The following is a 22,816-nucleotide window of genomic DNA, read 5'->3' on the forward strand; positions in this document are numbered from 1 at the left end:
TTCACTTTTTCTAGGTCTTTGTTAAACATTTCTTGCATCTTCTCGATCTTTGCCTCCATTCTTTTTCCAAGCTCCTGGATCATCTTCACTATCATTATTCTGAGTTCTTTTTCTGGAAGGTTGCTTATCTCCACTTCATTTAGTTGTTTTTCTGAGGGTTTTTCTTGTTCCTTCATCTGTTACATAGTCCTCTGCCTTTTTGTTTGTCTATCTTTCTGTGAATGTGGTTTTCCTTCCACAGGCTGCAGAACTGTAGTTTTTCTTGCTTTTCATGATATAGTTTTTAATTATAAAAAATTCAGGTTATTTGTTGCTGTTATAATAAAAGAACCTAATTAAATTTTTAATATTTATCTTGAATCTAGTAAATGTGTTGAACTCTTATTGCTTATAATTTTGTAGATTCACTTTCGATTTTCTATTTAGGTAGTTATGTCATCCATGAATAGTGAAAAGTTCTTCCTCTCTAGTTATTATTTTTTGAATGATTCATATCTGTATGCATACATTTATATTTAATATGTACATATATACACACAGGCACATGCACACACATGTATATATGTTTACATATATATACATCTAGATATATTTATCTTTTTTTAAACTGTAAAGTTGTATGGATGCAGTGCTAGTAGACATCCTTATATTGTTCCTGAGGAAATCTTTCTAATGTTTCACCATTATATATTGCATTAGTTGTAGGATCAAAGGGTTGTACCCTTTAGTAATTCAGAGATGTTCTAGCCTATTGTTTTCTTAAGCATTTTTATTAATGTGTGCTGGATTTTATTAAATACTTAATCTACATCTCTTGAAATGATTGTAAAGCTTTTCTCCTTTAAATTGTTAATATGGATAATTAAGTGAATACATTTTATAATATTTAAATCATACTTATATTCTGGGACAAACTTAAATTAGTTTGTAAGTCATGATGTTTATTTTAAATTTTCTTAATGGATTCAGTTTACTTTTGGGAGGAGTGGGAGTAATATTTTATTTAGAACTTTTGTGTCTCTTCATAAGAGATAGTGGCCTAGAGTTTTTCTTTCTCATACTGTCCTCATTGAGCCTTGATGTATTAGGGCTGCTGTAACAAATTACCATGAACTGTTTGGCTTAAAACAAGAGAAATTTGTTCTCTCCCACAGTCCTGGAAACTAGAAGTCCAAAATCAAAGTATCTGTAGGGCTCTCTGCTCCCTCTGAAGCCTTTAGGGAAGAAGCCTTTCTTGCCTCTTTCTAGTTTCTGGTGGTCGACTGCTGGCAGTCTTTGGTATTCCTTGAGTTGTAGGTGTATCACTCCAGTTTTGGCTTCTGCCTTCACATGGCCATCTCCCCTCAGTGTCTCTGTGTCCAAAATTTCCTGTTCTTACTAAAGACACCAGTCACTAAATTTAGGGCCTATCCTAATCCAGTATAACCTAATGTTAACTTGATTATCTCTACATAGAGTCTGTTTCCAAATATGGTCACATTCTGAGTTTCCCGATGGACATGGATTTGGGGAGAATACAGTTCAACCCAGTATACTTGGTATCGAGGTTTTACTAGCGTTATGTAAGTCTTTGGCACCAGGAATTCCTTAAAGATTCATAACTTCCTATCTTAAATCACTAATAAGCCCTGGAGATAACTGTAAAAATCTAGAGCACTAGACTACTTCTTTCATTCTATCTTGAGAGGCATACAATGGAGATGAATAATTCACATATTTAACTTACTTTACAATGGAGATGAATAATTCACATATTTAACTTACTTTTATATAACTTACAATATAATTCACATATTTAATGTACAATGGAATGAATAATTCACATATTTAACTTACTCCAGCATTTTTTATCATCCTATTTTTAAGTTTTACATTACTTTTATTAATGCTTACTAAGGTTATAAAAGGTTAACATCAAACAGAATAAAGTAAATTCCCTCAGGCAAGTAAAAATATATTCTTTACCCATTCTCTCATTCACTGTAGAGTGACATGAATGCTCAGGTATCTGCATTAGCTTTTTGTTTTGCTACTTCTTTTAGTATTACTTAATGGTGCTTGTGAGCAATAATTACTATATAGCCTTCAGTTTATAATAGCACGTCCTATACTTTGTAAAAACTTTAAGTGTTTTTCCAGATAAACTCAGCTGTTATGAGTACTGGCTTTACCCCTTTTGCAGACTTTAGAACTTTATTGTATAAGATGTAACTACACTTATATAAATTAGTGTCCGTATAGGTAAAAAAATTGTGCACACTGTCTTTATTCCAGGGCTTTTAACTAAATTCAGCCTTGTGAGTAGTTTTTTAAAAAAATCTTCAATCATGTAAAACACAGTGGGACTGTGACACCAATGACATTGTTCCTGTAAGTAGAGAAAGCTGAAGAAGGTAAAGCTATGTTAACAGTGAAGTAGCCTTTGTTCAGTGTACTAGGTAATATTACCACACAGTAGATCTTAAAAGATTTTTATAAGTAAAAGACTTTAGAGGGTGACTGATTTAGCATCTTTCATTCAGTATTAAACTATATTTTCCCCTTAATTTTTAGACTTTATTCATCACATTAATGACACAGATGCAATACTGAGCACCAATGATAGCAACCCTGGTAAGTAGTTTGGAATTGAAAGTTTGGCTTGTTTCTTTATTCATCACCTCGCTTCAGAAATGCTTTAAGGTAGAACCTATAACTTTATTTTAGGTAAATGACCAGCATAAAATCATTATGTTAAGTAAGCCACTATTAAGTTGTTGGCAGTCAGTATGTTTAAAAAAAAAAAAAAATACTCCACAAAATTTTGTGTTAATGTGAGCTAAACAATATTTAGTTCATATTATTCAATCCACAGTTATAGCTCACATCTATAGTATCCATATTTGCCTATGATCAATACACATTTTGAAGAACGTATATCACTGCTAATTGTTTTGGAAGTCTAGAACCATAGTTCTCAGTTTGTTAACTTAGTTTTAGATATTTATTGTTTTAGTTTGCAATATTTAAGATATACAAATCTGTGGCCTAAATTTCCTAATAATGAACCAAGGTTAGTAAATACAGAAAAATAAATTAAAGATTTGTCCATAAAAACCCTTAATTTCTTAGAAAAGTTTCTATTAATTTATTAAAAATAAACGTTTGTGGCCTATGGGTTTATCCAATATGGCAGTCATAGGAAGAGTGAATAGAAAAGATAACATAACCTAGTTAACAGTGTAACTAACATCACCTAAAGCTTTTATGTGTTTAAGTTTCAGAGATACTGAATTCATAGCATTTTGATGGAGGTACACATTGATCACTAAGAGGACAATTCATTCAATGCATATTTATTAAGCCTATTACCTGTGAGGAACTGTTCTAGGCTCTGGGATATAATGGACAGACAAGAGTTTCTCCTCTCATAAAGCGTACATTCCCATGTTTTCTATTCAGTGTCTTATTTTACCCCTTGATTAAACTGATTAACCTGTCATTTATTAACACTAGAAAATGAGTGAAGTATCAGCTTTTATTTCTGTGAACACACACATACACACTTTTCAATAATTATACTAAAGTATTTTAGTATAATTTAAACATATATCTCTTGCACCTTGTTCTTTACCTCAGAATTTTCAAAAGACCAAGTAACATACTTGTCTTAAAAGAGAAATTCATTTTACTATAGCTATTCTGATATCTATTGATAAAACTAGTTTATTAATATCTAATAGGATTTCTTCACTAGATAGAGTTCATTGTTGAGTTCATAAATATCACAATTACAGTGATAATTTGGAGAGCACCATCAGCAAAGTCAGTTTAGTTTGCATAGTGATATGTTGATAGTAGCACTTCTTGATTCTTTGGTTTATTTTGAACAGTGTATTAAATAGAGTATGAAACAATCCGTCTCAGTTAATATTTAAAATTACAGCTCACATTTATTGGATACTTACTGTGTGCAGGCATTGTTCTAAATATTTTACAGCAACTCCATAAGGTAGATCTTTTCTCTCATTTTCTATGCAGAAACCAAGGTACAGAGAAGTTAGTGACTTGCCCAAGGTTACATAACTATTAAGTGACAGAGTCGAGATTCTTTATTCAGTCAATATACTTCCATAGCCTGTGCTCTTTACCACTGTAATTATTAGCACAGTTATTAGCACAAAAATTAAAGTTAATTTACTTCTCTCCAGAGCATAGAAGAAAAATGTGCATGTTAAAGTACTAAGAAAAAAGGTGAAAGAAAATTGTTTGGTTTTGTGGTATGCGAAATAACGGATAGAGAATAAAATTGTCAGCATTTTTCACTAGCATTAAACATTCTTTACAAAGAGCTGATTATTAGAAAAAGTACTATTACGAAACTAGAAACAGTGAGAATGATTTGTATTCTTTCTGCTAACAGAAGATCAGTGTTAGGAAAAATACGTTTTACTTGCTTCCCAGTTCTCTGGATATCATCTGGGCTCGTAAGCTGCTACAAGTTGTGATAAACGTCCAGGACAGTTACTGTGGATTGCTGGAATTCAAGATTCTTAAGCTATAAGCAATAATTAGATTTTGGCAATACCATGGCAGATGTTTTGATGGTGTCCACTTTTTATTCCAAACCCAGAGATTTTGTTTATTGTTAGAGGAAACCTGTTCTTTGGCCTTTGTGTGGGTTATTAGCACAGTGAACAATTACCTGTATGATATTTCTTATATTATTATACAAATAGGATCAAATATCATCCAACCCAGTATTTTCTCTCTAGCAATGGGACCAAAGGATATTTGGTAGGATAATTTTATAATTTCAAGTAGAAATTAAGGCTATACCTCAAAATTTTCTAACATTCTCCTACCTTTAATTATTTATAGGTAAAAGGTTTCTAATATAAGTATATATAAAATAGATAACAAGGACCTACTGTATAGCTCAGGGAACTGTATTCAATATCTTCTAATAACCTATTATGGAAAAGAATCTGAAAAAGAATATATAAATATATAAATAACTGAATCGCATTGTTGTATACCTGAAACTAACACAACACTGTAAATCAACTATATTTCAATAAAAATAAATAATAAAAATAAATAAAAAGGGTTCCTAATATATCTAAATATAACCCTCTATTTTTTTCCAGAAAGAAGAAACTTAGCATTCATGGTAAAAATTGAGGTTGGCAGAACAAGTGTCAGTCTTGGGGGTAGTAATTTTCTGTTCTTTGTTGCCTTCTCTAATCTGTTGCTTCCCTATTGCAGTGATTTGTCCAAGCGCCAGGAGTGGTGACCATCCTGACAATGGCTCTATGATTTTCTACACCAATGACTCGGGACTCCAGCAGTTTGAGAAGTGGTGGAATAAGTCCAAGACAGTGCCCTTTTACCTCATGGGGCTCCTCCTGCCACTGCTTAATTTCAAATCTCCTTCATTTTTTTCAAAATTTAATATCCTAGGTAAGCCAAGGCACTCTGTTATAGAGCCTCTGTATAGTAGAATACATGCTGGATTATGTGGAAATATGGTCTGACTGGGGAAATATCAATACTTACCTTCCAGGCCTGTTCATCTATGTTTAATTTGTTCATGCATATGTTACCCTGCTTTTTGATTTTCTTTATGGAGTTTGGAAGAGAGAAAAATATAGATGGGCTCTTCCCTGGCAGTCCAGTGGTTAAGACTTCACCTTCCAGTGCAGGGGGAGCAGGTTCAATCCCTAGTGGGGGAGCTAAGATCCCACATGCCTCGCAGCCAGAAAAACCAAAACATAAAACAGAAGCAGTATTGTAACAAATTCAATAAAGACTTTAAAAATGGTCCATATCAAAAAACATCTTTAAAAAAAAAAGAAAAATATAGATGACCATTTCAAGTCCAAGTCCCTTTTTAAGATGAGTTGCTGGGTGCATTAAAAAAAAAAAAAAGGACTTACCTGGTGGCACAGTGTGGATAAGACTCCACGCTCCCAGTGCAGGGGGCCTGGGTTTGATCCCTGGTCAGGGAACTAGGTCCCACATGCATGCTGCAACTGAGAGTTTGCATGCCAAAACTAAGTAACCCTCAAGCTGCAGCTAAGGAGCCCAACTCCCACAGTTAAGACCCGGTTCAACCAAATTAAAAAAAGAGAAAAAAGGATGAGTTGCTGTGGTTTCCATTCTATCCTTACTGAACAACTATTCCTCATTTCCTCTAACAGAACAGCTAGAGGAAGTAGACTAAGATTTCAGCAGGAGAGATCCAAAGTGCATAATTTAGGAATTCTCAATTCTAAGGGTTGGAAATATTAGAACTTACTAAGGGAGGTTATGGAATATTTTTTTCCTATAGTATCTATTTAAGAGTATAGCACAAAATTATCACTTGACTTTCAACCTGGGATATTGTTCTCTAGCTGAAGCTCCTTAGGTTTATTCTGCTTCTGCTCTCTTCCTCTGTGCTTTTTCTTTCTTAGAACACTATTGCCTCCTTAAAGGAACAGACTTCTTTTTGTGAGACCTGTTTTAGAAAAGGAACCCCTACGAAAGCTCAGATCTGGTTAACTAAAGACAAGGATATCATTCATAAAGAATTGATAACCTAAAAAGATAATAGTATTTCACCTCCTCCCTATAGTTCTGACCTCTTGGTAGGCAGCCTAGAGTATGAAATAATTAGATTACTCATCACATCAAGGAGGTGGCTTTGGGTTTTCAGAAGACCAAAGGAGGAGGTAAGGATATTTCACTATACCTCTGCCTCACAACAGGAGTCACTGTAAGACTGACTACCACAGACACACACAGAAAATGAAGAGTTGTGGTTATATAAGCTTTAGCCTCTTGTATTCATCCTTTCTGAATCAGCTAACCTCCAAACCCACAGTAGAGCTTATATAGCTCATTTGTGGTTTCCTGATTTGCTTGCCGACTTTCCCATGGAACAGATCTTTAAAAGTTAGCATGTAAACTTATAGAAGAATTTGCTCAGTTGGGCAAAACAATCACTAGGCTTCTAACCAGGTTAATTATTCTCTACCTCCTTAAGGATATTTTTCTTTTGCCCTTTTTCTTGGTACTTTCCCTTTTAAAACTATATAAAGCTTCTTTAGAGAAATTAGAATCTAATTCCTCTAGAAACCTTTCTGGATTTCTTGACTCTACTCCATAATGACTGGACTTAATTCCTTAAATCCTCTAACATCTAGACTACTAAAAAATCCTGAAATTCTGAATGCCCACTTTACCCTACCTAAAGTGGGCATTTACACAGTGAATGGAATCTGGAATCTTTCCATCTAGCAAGTAGTACTGCTCAATCAAAACTTCATCTAGATAGTAGGTCAGATTGTTCATGGATTATGTGGCTTATTGCCTTTCTCAAGTAAGTTTATGATCCACATTTACTACTTTTCTTTCTTTCTTACACTAAATATTTTGACAGACTTTTCCAACTTATTGACTGTCTCTAATACTTTTTTTTTAAGTTAATTTTACCCGTTCCTTTTCATTTTAAAATTTTTTATTTATTTCTTTATTTTTTGGCCACGCCATACAGCTTGCGGGATCTTGAAGTTCCCCGACCAGCAATTGAACCTGCGCTCTCAGCAGTGAAAGCGAGAAGTCCTAACCACTGGACCGCCAGGGAATTCCCCTCTAATACTTTCAATACAAAGAATAAGAGTCAGTTTCAGGTGGTTTTTTCTCTCCTATGTAACCTTACAATTTTATAATGGACTCTCCGCATGTATCTTCCACTAAACTCAGGTCATAGTTCTTCTCAGGCCTACTACATAGTTTTTTGCTTTGTTTTTTGATATCTCACATAGCTTGTTTCTGTTCTTTAGATCTTACCTGGGTTTTAGTGGGCATAAACAACAAAGGTAATAATTTTCCAAACTATGCTGAGAATGTAGAAACAAAACTTGATTTTGAAATAGTCTGTAAAACAAAGTTGATAAATGGTTTCTGAATTTTTCCTTACAGGCACAGTGTCCGTTCTCTACTTGATTTTTCTTGTCACCGTGAAGGCTTTTCACTTGGGATTTCATTTGGAGTTTCATTGGTTTATGCCAACAGAATTTTTTGTCCCAGGTGAGCTATTTGTCCCAAGTAAAGAATTAATAAATTACAATAATGTGATCTTCAGTTAACTATTGTTACTATAAAAGAAGTATTGGTAGATTTTGTGATGAACACTTTTATTAATGCTGTTAAGCTAAAAACAGGAGTACAGTTGAAATTACTGTGGTTTTCTTGCAGTTAGGGATAACCAGTACCCTTTGTCATTTCTACTTGGGAGTTAAAGTCACAATGCAATTGAAAAATCAAGAACTCATTCTCTAGACTCTCTGAGGAAACATACCCCTAGAATTTCAGAGACTTATTTAGAACATAGTCAGTGATAAATATATGTGGACAATACTGGTAATTAACACCATTGTTCCCTTATGGGTTTTTTTCTTTTAATATTGCTGTTTTTCAGGCTAATTAGGATGGTGTTTTTTGTTTTTTTGTTTTTTGTTTTTTTTGGTTTTTTGCGGTACGCGGGCCTCTCACTGTTGTGGCCTCTCCCGTTGCGGAGCACAGGCTCCGGACGCGCAGGCTCAGCGGCCATGGCTCACGGGCCCAGCCGCTCCGCGGCATGTGGGATCCTCCCGGACCGGGGCACGAACCCGTGTACCCTGCATCGGCAGGCAGACTCTCAACCACTGCGCCACCAGGGAAGCCCTGGAGTGGTGTTTTTGAAACAACCTTCAAAAGTCTCTAATGGTTTCCCAACTCATTCAGAATAAAGGCAAGTCTTTATCATAGTCCACAGGCCCTATATGATCTGACTCCTGGCTTCCTCTTTTATTTCATCCCCTATTACTTTTCCACTCATTCAGTCCACTCCAACCACACTGTCTTCCTTGCTGTTCCACAAAAATGCCAAGCACACTCCTAGCTCAGAATTTTTGCACTTAGGATTCCCTGTACATGAAACGTTGTTGTCTTTTTCTCAGGTATCTACATGGCTGGTATCGTTAGAGAGGTCTTCCCTGACTTCCTGCCCATTCTCACACTTCCTTCTTGTTCCTTATTTTCTTTAGAGCCCTCATCACTACCAAATCTTATATGCAGGTATCCCTGGTCGTCTAAATCTATTAAGTTCTTGATTCTGACTAGTTGGAATATTGAGGCATATCTGTTATTCTAATCAACTTGGCTCCTGAGTTTAAGATAAAAAGTAGCAGATGTTAGGATAACAAGAGACTTACCTAGAACTGTTTCCGAATCTTTGGTTCTTGAATTCGAGTAGTGAAAGTTCAGATGGTAAGAAATACCTGTATTATTTTTTTTACCTGTGTATCTGTCTCCCTTAACTAGAATGTTAGCTCTCTGAGAAAAGAAATGTTTTTTTTGTTTTTTATACTTCTCTATTACTATTGTGTCCCCAAGGCCTATAATACTTCTGGCATATAATGAGTGCTCAATAAATAATTATTAAGAGTAAATGTGTTTATATCCACTCCTTTCTAAATCCCATTAAAACATTTACGTTAAAAAAATAAATGTAAAAAACAAATACAAAGAGGCTCTATAGAAGAGACAATAGCAAATGAGAGAGAGCAACAGATTTTTAGAAGCTCGAAAACTGATACATGGTTGGTAACTGACAGCAAAGCAGAGAAAGCTGAAATGTAAGTACCTGTAGAGAGGAGGCCAGTTTGAACTACACAGTTCTTGAAGCCTGAGTGTTTGGAGAAAACTGGTTAACTCTGAAAGCAAGGGTAAGGAGAAGGGCTTAAAATGGGAGAATTCTTTGAAGGTTTATGTCAGGAATAATTAGCTATAATCCATCCCCTTTCCCTCTTCAACCTAGCAAGAGATGGAAGAAACTAAATCAGATACTCTCTGGACTTGGGTTTGCCAGATACAGCAAAAGGGTAGGAATAAGCCTCTAGTCTGAAAACAGGTTAAGTGAAAGCATATATGCGGAATGGTGAGGCCATACCCCACCATCTACCCCTCCAATTCTCTTTTCTTTATTCCTTGGTTCCCAAAATGCTGATAGAATAGGGTAATAGAGGATTCTTCTCAGGAGAAACTAAGCCTAAGAGGAAAGACCTAGAGTCTCAGATATTCAGGTTCTACCAAAGAAATGGCAGGTACCTTGCTTGTATCAGACCATTTAGATGTCCACTAAGTATGCATTTTTTTAGTGCTTCACTTTTAAATATAAACAAACATACAGAGAGCACTAGATATTTGTGGAAAACCTCTTACATAAAAATAAAACAAGAAAGATAAAAAAGGGGACCTCCCTGGTGGTGCAGTGGTTAAGACTCCATGCTCCCAATGCAGGGGTTCCGGGTTCTATCCCTGGTCATGAAACTAGATCCCACATGCATGCCGCAACCAAGAGTTCGCATGCCACAACTAATGAGCCTGCCTGCTGCAACGAAGACCCAGCACAACCAAATAAATAAATAAATATTTTAAAAAAAGAAAGAAAGATTAAAAGGGAATTTAAAGGGAAAAATAATAAGGAACAAAAGCAAAAAATTACAAAAGCAAAAGGAAAAAAAAACAAAACCAAAAAATTACAAAAGCAAAAGCAAAAAAAAACAAAACCAAAAAATTACATCCTCAAAGTAACAAAAGACAGTGATATCCATGAAACAATATTTAGATGCCAAGCAAGGAAGGAAAAATGGGGAATTGATCTTGGAAATAAAATATGTAATAGAAATTAAGAATTCAAAGAAAATTTGGAAGATAAAGCTAACTTCCCCAAAAGACTAGAGATTACGGATGGGTGGATGGATGGACAGATGGATGGATGGTTAGAAAGAAGGAAGGAAGGGAGGGAGAGAAAGAGGGAGGGAGGGAGGGAGAGAGGAAGGAAAAAAATAGGACAGAAAAGATGAGAAAATAGATAATTAATTCAGGTGGCCCAATATCCAGCTAAAAATAGTTTCATAGAGAAGAAAGGAAATGAAGGTGAGGAAATTATCAAAGAAATAATTTAAGAAATTTCCCCAGAACTGAAGAGCATGTGTTTCTAGATGTAAGGGCCCAAAATGCCCAGCATTGTGAATAAGACCCACACCAAAGCTCATTATGAAATTTTACAACACCAGGGATAAAGAGAAGGGCTTTCAGGGACAAAGAACAAGTCTGTACAAAAGGTCTGGAATCAGAATAGTATCAGCCGTTTTAACAACAACTCTGAAAGTTAGAAGACAATAGTAGTATCATCAAAGGTCTCAGAATAAATTATTTTAACTTAAAATTCTAAATCCCACCATACTCTCATTCAACTGTTAGAGTACAATAAAGGTATTTTCAGAAAGTAAAGTCTCACAAGATTTTCACAAACTGAACAAACCAGATAACCAGCACCTAGATCAAAACCAGAAATTACTAGCACCCCAGAAGTCCCTCTCATTCTCCCTACCAATTGCTGTCTCCCTGCAGAGATAACCACCTGTTCTAACTTCTAACCCCAAAGATTAATTTTGTCTGTTTTTTGACTGACTATAATTGGAATATACAGTACGTATTCCTTTTGTGTCTGGCTTCTTCCAATCAACATTATATTGTGATATTGAGCCATATTGTTGTGTGTATTTTATTCATTCTCATTAGTATTTCATTTTATAACTATACCACAATTTATCTTTTTCCTATTAAGGGACGTTTGAGTAGTCTCCAGTTTGCGACCATTATGTTTATTGTAGCACTCTTCATTCTCTTACATATCTTTTGGTGAACATATATGCCTGCTTTCTCTTGAGTATAAACCTAGGAGTGGAATTGGTAGGTCAAAGGGTATGCATATATTCTACTTTTGCAGATATTGCCAGTCAGCTTTCCAAAATGGTTGTACCAATTTACGTCCATACCAGCAGTGTTTGAGTGTTCTAGTCCGTTCCATGTCTTCATCAATCAACACTTCTGTTTTCTTTTTCATCTAGCCTTGCTGGTGGTTGTGTAGTGGTATTGTGCTTTTAATTTGCATTTCCCTGATGGCTAATGAAGTTAACACCTTTTTATATGTTCATTGCCAATTTGGATTTCCTCTTTTGTCAAGTGCTTTTTCAAGTCTTTTGCCCATTTTCTATTTTTTTCATATTGATTTATAGGAGTTCTTTTTACTTTCTAAGTACCTGTCTTATGTATTCAATTATCTTCTCCCCCTCTGCTTACTTCCTTTCTTAATATGACTTCTCAGAGGAATAAAGTAGGCAGTTTGAGAATGATTGGAGGTTTGGGGCTTCTTTAAAACCACTTTGTGAAGGAATCTGTCTTCTTTAATTTACTACACATTGATCATGGTATAAATGTCTGGGTTCTTTAAAAGACATTTTTCATACAAAAACTTGTACACGAATGTTCATAGCAGCAATATTCATAGTAGTCAAAAGGTGGAAACAGTCCAAATATCGATCACTGATGAGTGGATAAATAAATGTGGTATATCCGTACAATGGAATATTATTTGGCAATAGAAAGGAGTAAGGTATTGTGGTGATGGTTGTACAACTCTGGGAATATTCTAAAAACTTTTAACTGTACACTTTAAACGGGTGAAAGATATGTAAATTATATCTCAATAGAGCTGTTAAAGATAATCTTAGGTTTTCAAGAAATTTACTCAGAGAGTTTTTGTTGGTTAATTGGAAAAAGCTGGATATTCACTCACTCTAATTTGGCAAGTTAGAAACAACAGTGGTATCACCTGCCTTAATTAGAGAAGTTGCTTCACGAGGCATCTTAGAAGTAATAGACGTTGAGCGCTCCAAAAGACAGGAAAGATCAGCTAAATTGAAAAGAGCTTATCGAAAACTAGTAAATCTTAGCAAAAAGCAAAATCATTCTGAAGAGCCATTTAAAGTAGAATGTTGACCACTTTCGTGGCCAAGAGTCCTTTATTATGAAAATAAATGAACGCCTCTGATTATGTCATGCATTGTCCAAAAAGACATGGCCCACTGCCGTTCGGGAGCTTGCAGTTGAGCTGTAAGACTGCTTTGTGAATTAATGATCACAGTATGAAGATACACAAGAGACATAGTAGTATAGAGGAATTGCATGTAAATACGAATTAGGAATCAGAGAAGTGTTCTAAATAAGAGTATTTTAAGGCCAAAAGGGGTTCTTTAAATGAAGAATTGGAGGAATGGGTTTATGCCAGGTCAAGGGATCGATATGTTTAAGAAACAGTTAAGGCCTGAGATACCATGACCCATTTAGGAAATTACAAGAATTTGGATGGCTGAAGTGAAAGAATACTTATTGGTGAAGTAATAGGAGACACGGATAAAGAGGCAAAGGCCAGATCATGAAGAGTCTTCTATTTTAAGCTAGAAATAACTCTCTGGTTGGCTATGAGACCCTCCTTCTCCCTTATTTGGGATTGGCTGAACTAAGAGTTAGGCTTCTGTGTCCCTAGGTTAATAGGGTACAGGAAGAGTAGTCCTATAATTCCCTGCCTAAAAATAGGATTCATAATGGAGCTGCTGCAGTCAGATACCACCCTCATAAAAGGTAAGTTGAGGTCAGAGGTGCTGTAGCCTCTTTGAATCAATAGAATCTGTAGAAAAGCAATGATAGTGAAAACACTGTTAGAACCTTGGGATATCGCTAAAGCATTGCTGACATGGTAATTCAGAGATGGGTGATGACTGATCCCATGCCCAAATCCCATCTCACTGTCTGCTTTCTTAAACAACTTCCAATATCTGTAAGCAGCCATCAAAATGGAGTTAGAAGTATAAGAAATTTTGCAGGGGAGCATTTGTGAAAGAGGAGGGCAAGCAGGAGTAGGTAGCTACATCAGACAATATTGTAGCTCAAATCTACAAAAGGAGAAAAGGAAAGGATTGGGTAGGAATAGATTAAGAAAGTCTTAGCCAACCCAATGTGAAGCTCTGTCAAAGATTGCCTGCAGAGGAGTCTAGGGTTGGGCAAAAGTGGTCAGGCCCAAGTACTCTGCTTTGCTCAGTCGTTGGCTAGGAGCTGCCCAGGGAAAATGTGACTTCTTGATTAGGTCAGCACAGCCCAAAGAGGCTGCAGCTGGAGTTTTATCAGCTCACTGCATGCCTTGCATCAGGTTCTCACTTGGATATCGGAGTAGTACATTTACATGGCTGCCACAGTGAAGTTTTATAATATTTTAATATAAATTTGTCATGTTAATGTTATTCCTAGTTATGGCCTAGGAATACCTTTAACAGTATTTAACAATATGTATGCTTGTTTTATTATTGTGAATGGACTTCTTTAATTTCTCTTTATATCTTCTAACCAATTATAGATATATAAGAAAGATGTTGATTTCATATATATATTTATTTATTTATATAAAATTTTCTTTCCAGCTCCCTTACTTTGAACTCTTTTTTCCTCCAGCTTTACTGAGATATAATTAACATATAACACTGTGTAAGTTTAAGGTGTACAACATATTTGATGCACTTATATATTGCAAAACGATTACCATCATAGCACTAGATAACATCTCCATCACATAATTTCCATTTCTTTTTTGTGGTGAGAACATTTAAGATTTACTTTCTTAGCAACTTTCAAGTAATGCAGTATTATTAACTATAATCATGATGCTATACATTGGATCCCCAGAACTTATTCATTTTATAACTGGAAGTTTGTACTCTTTGACCAATATATCCCCGTTTCCCCTACCTCCCCAGCCTCTGATAACCAGGATTCTGGTTTCTGTTTCTATGAATTTAGCTTTTTTAAATTCCACATATAAATGATATCATACACTATTTGTCTTTTTCTGTCTGACTTATTTCACTTAGCATAATACCCTCAAGGTCCATTCATGTCACAAATGGCAAGATTTCCTTCTTTCTCATGGCTGAATAATATTTCATTATATATATTTACCACATCTTAATCCATTCATCTGTTGATGGACTTATAGGTTGTTTCTATATCCTGGCTATTGTAAATAATGCTGCTGTGAACATAATGCAGATGTCTCTTCAAGATAGTCCTTTGGATATATACCCAGAAGTGCGATTTCCGGGTCATATGGTAGTTCTATTTAAAAATTTTTGAGCAACCACCATCCTATTCTCCATAGTGGCTGCACCAATTTCCGTTCCCACCAACAATATACCACGGTTCCCTTTTCTCCACATCCTTAAGAACACTTGTTATCTCTTATCTTTTTGATGATAGCCATTCTAACAGGTGTGATATATCATTGTGTTTTGCTTTTGTTTTTAATTTTTTATTGTAGTATAGTTTTACAGTGCTGTGTTTATTTCTGGTATATAGTAAAGTGATTCAGTTACACACACACACGCACCTATTTCTTCTTTTTCATATTCTTTTCCATTATGGCTTATTACAGGATACTGAAAAAATATGGAATGCTTCGCGAATTGTGTTGTCATCCTGTGCAGGGGCCATGCTCATATTTTCTGTATTGTTCCAGTTTTCTTTTTCTTTTTCTTTTTTTTTTTTTTTTGGCTGTGTTGGGTCTTTGTTACTGCGCTCGGGCTTTCTCTAGTTGCGGCGAGTGGGGGCTACTCTTCGTTGCGGTGCGCAGGCTTCTCATTGTAGTGGCTTCTCTTGTTGTGGAGCACAGGCTCTAGGCATGCGGGCTTCAGTAGTTGCAGCATGCAGGCTCAGTAGTTGTGGCTCATGGGCTCTAGAACGCAGGCTCAGTAGTTGTGGCACACAGGCTTAGTTGCTCTGCGGCATGTGGTATCTTCCCAGACCAGGGATTGAACCCCTGTCCCCTGCATTGGCAGGCGGATTCTTAACCACTGCACCACTGGGGAAGCCCCTGTATTGTTCCAATTTTAGTATATGTGCTGCCAAAGCAAGCACTATCATTGTTTTTGATTTGTGTTCCCCTGATAATTAGTGATATTGATCACCTTTACATGTACCTGTTGGCCATTTGTATGTCTTCTTTGGATAACAGCCTATAGGCATACCTCATTTTATTGCACTTTGCAGATATTGCGTTTTCTTGCAAATTGAAGGTTTGTGGCAACCCTGCATTGAGCAAGTCTTTCAGCACCATTTTTCCAATAGCATTTGCTCACTTCATATCTCTGTGTCACATTTGAGAAGTTCTCACAATTTTCAAACTTTTTCATTATTATTATATTGTTACGGTGATCTATGATTTTTGACATTTTTTAGCAATAAAGTATTTTTAATTAAGGTATGTATTTTTTAGACATAATGCTATTGCACACTTAATATACTAAATATATTGTAAATGTAACTTTTATATGCACTGGGAAACCAAAAAATTCATGTGACTTCCTTCATTGTAATATTCACTTTATTGCAGTGGTCTGTAACCAAATCCAAAATATCTCCAAGGTATGCCCGTATTTAGTCCTCTGACCTTTTTTTTTTTTTTTTTTTTTTGCGGTATGCAGGCCTCTCACTGTTGTGGCCTCTTCCGTTGTGGAGCACAGGCTCCGGACGCGCAGGCTCAGCGGCAGGGCTCGCGGGCCTAGCCGCTCCGCGGCATGTGGGATCTTCCCAGACCGGGGCACGAACCCATGTCCCCTGCATCGGCAGGCAGACTCTCAACCACTGCGCCACCAGGGAAGCCCCCATTTTTTTTTTTTAATTTTATTTATTTATGGCTGTATTGGGTCTTCATTTCTGTGCGAGGGCTTTCTCTAGTTGCGGCAAGTGGGGGCCACTCTTCATCACGGTGCGCAGGCCTCTCACTATCGCGGCCTCTCCCGTTGCGGAGCACAGGCTCCAGACGCACAGGCTCAGTAATTGTGGCTCACGGGCCTAGCTGCTCCGCGGCATGTGGGATCTTCCCAGACCAGGGCTCGAACCCGTGTCCCCTGCATTGACAGGCAGACTTTCAACCACTGCGCCACCAGGGAAGCCCGAAGCCCCCATTTTTTAATTGAATTGTTTGTTTTCTTGCTATTGAGTTATATGAGTTGTTTATATATTTTGGTTATTAACTCCTTATCCAATATATGATTTGCAAACATTTTCTCCCATTTTGTAGGTTGCCTGTTCATTTCATTAATGGTTTCCTTTACTGTGCAGAAGCCTTTTAGTTTGATGTAGTCCCATTTGTTTATTTTTGCTTTTGTTGCCTTTGCTTTGGTGTCAAATCAAAAAATCGCTGCCAAGACCAATGTCAAGGAGCTTACCCTCCCCCCCCCCCGTTTCCTTCTAGGAGTTTTTTGGTTTCAGGTCTTACATTCAAGCCTTTAATCCATTTAGAGTTGATTTTTGTATATGGTTTAAGATAGGGGCCCAGTTTCATTCTTTTGCATGTGTCTCCCAGTTTTTCCAACACCATTTATTGAAGAAACTGTCCTTTCCCCATTGTGTATTCTTGACTCCTTTGTCATAAATTAATTGACTGTATATGTGTGGGTTTATTTCTGGGCACTCTGTTCCATTGATCTATATGTCTGTTCTTTGCCAGTACCATACTGTTTTGATTACTATATCTTGTATTAGAATTTAAAATCAGGAAGTATGATGCCTCCAGCTTTCCCAAGATTGCTTTGGCTGTTTGGGGTCTTTTATGTTTCAATACACATTTTAGGAATGTTTGTTCTATTTCTGTGAAAAATGCCTTGGAATTTTGATACGGATTGCATTGAACCTACAGATTGCTTTGGGTAGTATGGACATTTTAACAATATTGATTCTTCCAATTCATGAGCATGGAATAACTTTCCATTTGTGACTTTCTTTCATCATTGTCTTATAAATTTTAGTTTATAGGTCTTTCAACTCCTTGGTTAAATTTATTTCTAGGTATTTTATTCTTTTTGATGCAACTGTAATGGGATTGTTTCCTTAATTTCTCTTTCTCATAGTTTGTTATTAGTGTATAGAAACACCAACAGGTTTTTGTATGTTGAAATTGTACCCCACAAGTTTTCTGAATTTGACTATTAGTTCTAACAGTTTTTTGGTGGCATCCTTAGGGTTTTCCATATATAGTATTATATCCTCCATGGATAGAGGCAGTTTTATTTCTTCCCTTCAAATTTGGATGGCTTTTATTTCTTTTCTTGCCTAATTGCTCTGGCTAGGACTTACAAAACTGTGTTGAATAAAAATGGCAAGAGTGGGCATCCTTGTCTTGTTCCTGATCTTGGAGGAAAAGTTTTCAGCTTTTCACCATTGAATATGATGTTAGCTCTGGGTTTGTCATATATGGCCTTTATTATATTGAGATACATTCCCTCCATACCCAGTTTGTTGAGAGTTTTTATTATAAATTGATGTTGAATATTGTAAAATGCTTTTTCTGCATCATTGAGATGATCATATGATTTTTATTCTTCATTTTGTTAATGTGGTGTATCACACCACATTGATTTGATTGATTTGTACACGTTGAACCATACTTGCATCCCTGGAATAAATCTCACTTGATAATGGTGTGTAATCCTTTTAATGTATTTTTAAAATTTATTTATTTTATTTATTTATTTTTGGCTGCGTTGGGTCTTTGTTGCTGTGCACAGGCTTTCTCTAGTTGTGGTGAGCAGGAGCTACTCTTCGTTGTGGTGTGTGGACTTCTCACTGAGGTGGCTTCTCTTGTTGCAGAGCATGGGCTCTAGGCGCACAGGCTTCAGTAGTTGTGGCTGGCGGGCTCTAGAGCGCAGGCTCAGTAGTGGTGGCTCATGGGCTTAGTTGCTCCGTGGCATGTGGGGTCTTCCCGGACCAGAGCTTGGACCTGTGTCCCCTTGCTTTGGCAGGTGGATTCTTAACCACTGTGCCACCAGGAGAGTCCTAATGTATTGTTTAATTTGGGTTGCTGATACTTTGTTGAGAATTTTTGTATCTGTGGTCATCAGGGACATTGGCCTATAATTTTCTTTTCTTGTGTGTCTTTGTCTGGGTTTGGTATCAGAGTAATTCTGGCTTTGTAAAATGAGTTTGGAAGTGTTCATTCCTCTTTCACTTTTTGGAAGAGTTTGAGAATTCTTGAATGTTTGGTGGAATTCACAGTGAAGCCATCTGGTCCTGGACTTTTGTTTGTTGGGAGGTTTTTGATTACTGATTCAATCTCTGGTCTGTTCAGATTTTCTGTTTTTTCATGATTCAGTCTTGGTAGATTGTATGTTTCTAGGAATTTATGCAGCTCTTCTAGGTTGTCCAATTTGTTGGCATATAACTGTTCACAGTAGCCTCACGATCCTTTGTAATATTTCTATTGTATCAGTTATGGTGTCTCCTCTTTCATTTATAGTTTTATTTATTTTAGTCCTCTCTTTTTTTCTTGGTTAATCTACCTAAAGGTTTGTCTGTTTTATCTTTCAAAAAAAGCCAGCTCTTAGTTTCATTGATCTTTTCTATTGTCTTTTTAGTTTCTATTTCATTTATTTCCACTCTGATCTTTATTTCTCTTCCTTCTATTAACTTTGGGATTCATTTGTTCTTTTTCTTGTTTCTTTAAGTGTAAAATTAGACCATTTATTTGAGATTTTTCTTATTTCTTGAGTTAGGCCTGTCATGTATAAATAATAATTTTATCATCTTCCCCAAAATTTGGGGCTCTATATAATTATATAAATATAATGCTAACTGTTGATCTAAAGTGATCATTCTTTTTCTTGTTGAGAAAGTATCCTTCTGTTGAGGTCTATCCCGATGGGGCTTTTTCTATAAACCTATATCATTGGAAACACTTCATAGAGTAACTATGTGGTTTCCTTTACTCATAGAACTATGTATTAGATCAGTGGGAAAGAACTACAAGACAGAGCTGCTAAATAAACTGAAAAACCTAACAGTCAAACTCTTCGGTACGCGGGCCTTTCACTGTTGTGGCCTCTCCCGTTGCGGAGCACAGGCTCCGGACACGCAGGCTCAGCGGCCATGGCTCACGGGCCCAGCCGCTCCGCGGCATGTGGGATCCTCCCAGACCAGGGCACGAACCCATGTCCCCTGCATCGGCAGGCGGACTCTCAACCACTGCACCACCAGGGAAGTGAAAGGGCTATCTTATCTTGAAGATTATGACTTTGGAGGAACTAATGTGATTGGCCGTGGAAAGAATCAGAACATGTGAAATTCCTTAAAAATTTATTGATTTAAATAATTTTGCCTATGTAACACATAATAAAAATAAGACCCTTTACACTTTGTGCAGAATGTCAAAAAAAAAAAAGTATGCTTCTATTCCCAATTTAAGAGTTTTTTAAAAAACAGAAGTGGAAATTGCCCCCACATTTTACTTTGTTGCTGATATGTAAAATTTTAAGATTATAGACAGAAGAAGGAGAGACTTTTCCTAAGAAAAATACATTTTGAATTGCTTCCACAGATAAAAATTCAGATGAAAGCTAGCAGACAAAAAACTTGATATAAAACAAAAGTATGTAATATTTTTTTTATCTTACTTCCTGATTTCTTTTAGAGCTACTGCTTGATTCTTAGTTGTTCTCACTTCCTTTCCTAAAATATTATGGTAAAAAGCCAGGGGGCTTTTTTTTCATTTCTACTTTTTACACTAAGGAATCACTTGTGATGAGTTGTCCTCCACTTTGCCACCTCCTTTGCCTAGATGCAGCACTGTTTTTGAGTAAATCATGATCTTTTTCTACATAAAAGAAATTTTTTCATTTTTATATTAGCAAACCTTAAAGACAAAAATTGGCAGTGCTTTTAAAATGTTATTTTATTATTCTTATTTGAAAGTAACTATGTTTATTGTGTTTACTGTAGAAAATTTAGAGAATATAGGTAAGTGATTAATTTACAATGAATTCCATTAACCAGAGATAACCACTATTTAAACTTTGTGGCTATCTCTGCAGTCTTTTTTTTTTTTCACATACACACACTTTTTAAAATAAAAGTAAAATTGTATTATACATGCTATTTGACTTATGAACATTTGCTGTAGCATAAAATCTTTCTCTGGAACATAATTCTTGCATAATATGTACCACTGAGCAACTGCATCATAGTTTAGCCATTCCCCTCTATGTAGACATTTAAATTATTTCCAGTATTTTTAAGCAATGCATTTTAGATTAGCCATTGAAGAATGTTAAATGACAAATTCTCCCTTCCCTGATGACTTTTCTAAGTATTTTTCTGGCAAATTCAAGTAATAGAAGAGGAAGGACTTCACAGTCAGACAAATTCAGTCAGACACCTGAATTTTTTTTTATTGAGGTAGAGTTGATTTACAATATTAGTTTCAGGTGTACAGTATTAGTTTCAGAGTGATTCAATATATACTCCATTACAAAATAATGATTATATTTCCCTGTGCTGTACAATGTATCCTCATTGCTTATTTATTTTATACATAGTACTTTGTATCTCTCAATCCCATACCCCAATCTAGCCCTTCCTGCCTTTCTTCTGCCCCACTGTTTCACCACTAGTTTGTTCTTTATATCTGTGAGTCTGTTTCTGTTTTGTTCTATTCATTCGTTTTATCTTTTAGAGTCCATGTATAAGTGATAACATATACTATTTGTCTTTCTCTGACTTATTTCACTAAGCATAATACTCTCTAGGTTCATCCACGTTGCTTCAAATGGCAGAATTTCATTCTTTTTTTATGGCTGAGTAATGTTCCATTATACGTATATATACCATACCATCTTTATCCATTCATCTGTTGATGGACACTTAGATTGTTTCTATATCTTAGCTATTGTAAATAATGCTGCTATGAACATTGGGGTGCATTATCTTTTCAAATTAGTGTTTTCATTTTCTGCAGATAAATACCCAGCAGTGGAATTGCTGGATCATATGGTAGTTCTAATTTTTAGTTTTCCATTGACTGCACAAATTTATATTCCCACCAACAGTGTACTAGGGTTCTCTTCTCTACATCCTCACCAACATTTGTTATTTATAGATTTTTTGATGATAGCTATTTTGTGTGAGATGTGAGGTGGTATCTCATTGTGGTTTTGATTTGCACTTTTCTGATGATTAGCAATGTGGATCTTCTTTTCATGTGCCTGTTGGCCATCTGTGTATCTTTGGAAAAATGTATATTCAGGTCTTCTGCCCATTTTGTTTTAGTTTTTTTAACATCTTTATTGGAGTATAATTGCTTTACAATGGTGTGTTAGTTTCTGCTTTATAACAAAGTGAGTCAGCTATACATATACATATATCCCCATATCTCCTCCCTCTTGTGTCTCCCTCCCACCCTCCCTATCCCACCCCTCTAGGTGGTCACAAAGCACCGAGCTGATCTCCCTATGCTATGTGGCTGCTTCCCACTAGCTATCTGTTTTACATTTGGTAGTGTATATATGTCCATGCCACTCTCTCGCTTTGTCCCAGCTTACCCTTCCCACTCCCGTGTCCTCAAGTCCATTCTCTACGTCTTTATTCTGGTCCTGCCTCTAGGTTCTTCAGAACCACTTTTTTTTTTCTTTTTTTTAGATTCCATATATATGTGTTAGCATACGGTATTTGTTTTTCTCTTTCTGACTTACTTCACTTTGTATGACAGACTCTAGGTCCATCCACCTCCCTGCAAATAACTCAATTTCGTTTCTTTTTATGGCTAATATTCCATTGTATATATGTGCCACTTCTTCTTTATCCATTCATCTGTCGATGGACACTTAGGTTGCTTCCATGTCCTGGCTATTGTAAATAGAGCTGCAATGAACATTGTGGTACATGACTTTTTTTTTTTTTTTTTTTGGCGGTACGCGGGCCTCTCACTGCTGTGGCCTCTCCTGTTGTGGAGCACAGGCTCCGGACGCGCAGGCCCAGCAGCCATGACTCACGGGCCCAGCCGCCCCGTGGCATATGAGATCCTCCCGGACCCGGGGCACGAACTCGTGTCCCCTGCATCGGCAGGCGGACTCTCAACCACTGC

The 22,816-nt window shown here is 36.3% G+C and overlaps 1 protein-coding gene across 2 annotated transcripts in view; it reads left to right on the forward strand.

Annotated features, from left to right (window-relative positions):
• Positions 1 to 22,816, forward strand: part of SLC38A9 (solute carrier family 38 member 9) — a 100,666-nt gene that overhangs the window by 56,351 nt on the left and 21,499 nt on the right. For both annotated transcript variants that reach the window (XM_082836796.1, XM_082836797.1), the window contains 3 exons: positions 2,554 to 2,613; positions 5,248 to 5,442; positions 7,948 to 8,055. In XM_082836796.1, coding sequence (XP_082692922.1) covers positions 2,554 to 2,613; positions 5,248 to 5,442; positions 7,948 to 8,055 — 363 coding nt within the window. The remainder of the gene's footprint in view (positions 1 to 2,553; positions 2,614 to 5,247; positions 5,443 to 7,947; positions 8,056 to 22,816) is intronic.

This window comes from Leucopleurus acutus (genome assembly GCF_964270905.1).
Source record: "Leucopleurus acutus genome assembly, chromosome: 3".
Lineage (NCBI taxonomy): Eukaryota > Metazoa > Chordata > Mammalia > Artiodactyla > Delphinidae > Leucopleurus > Leucopleurus acutus.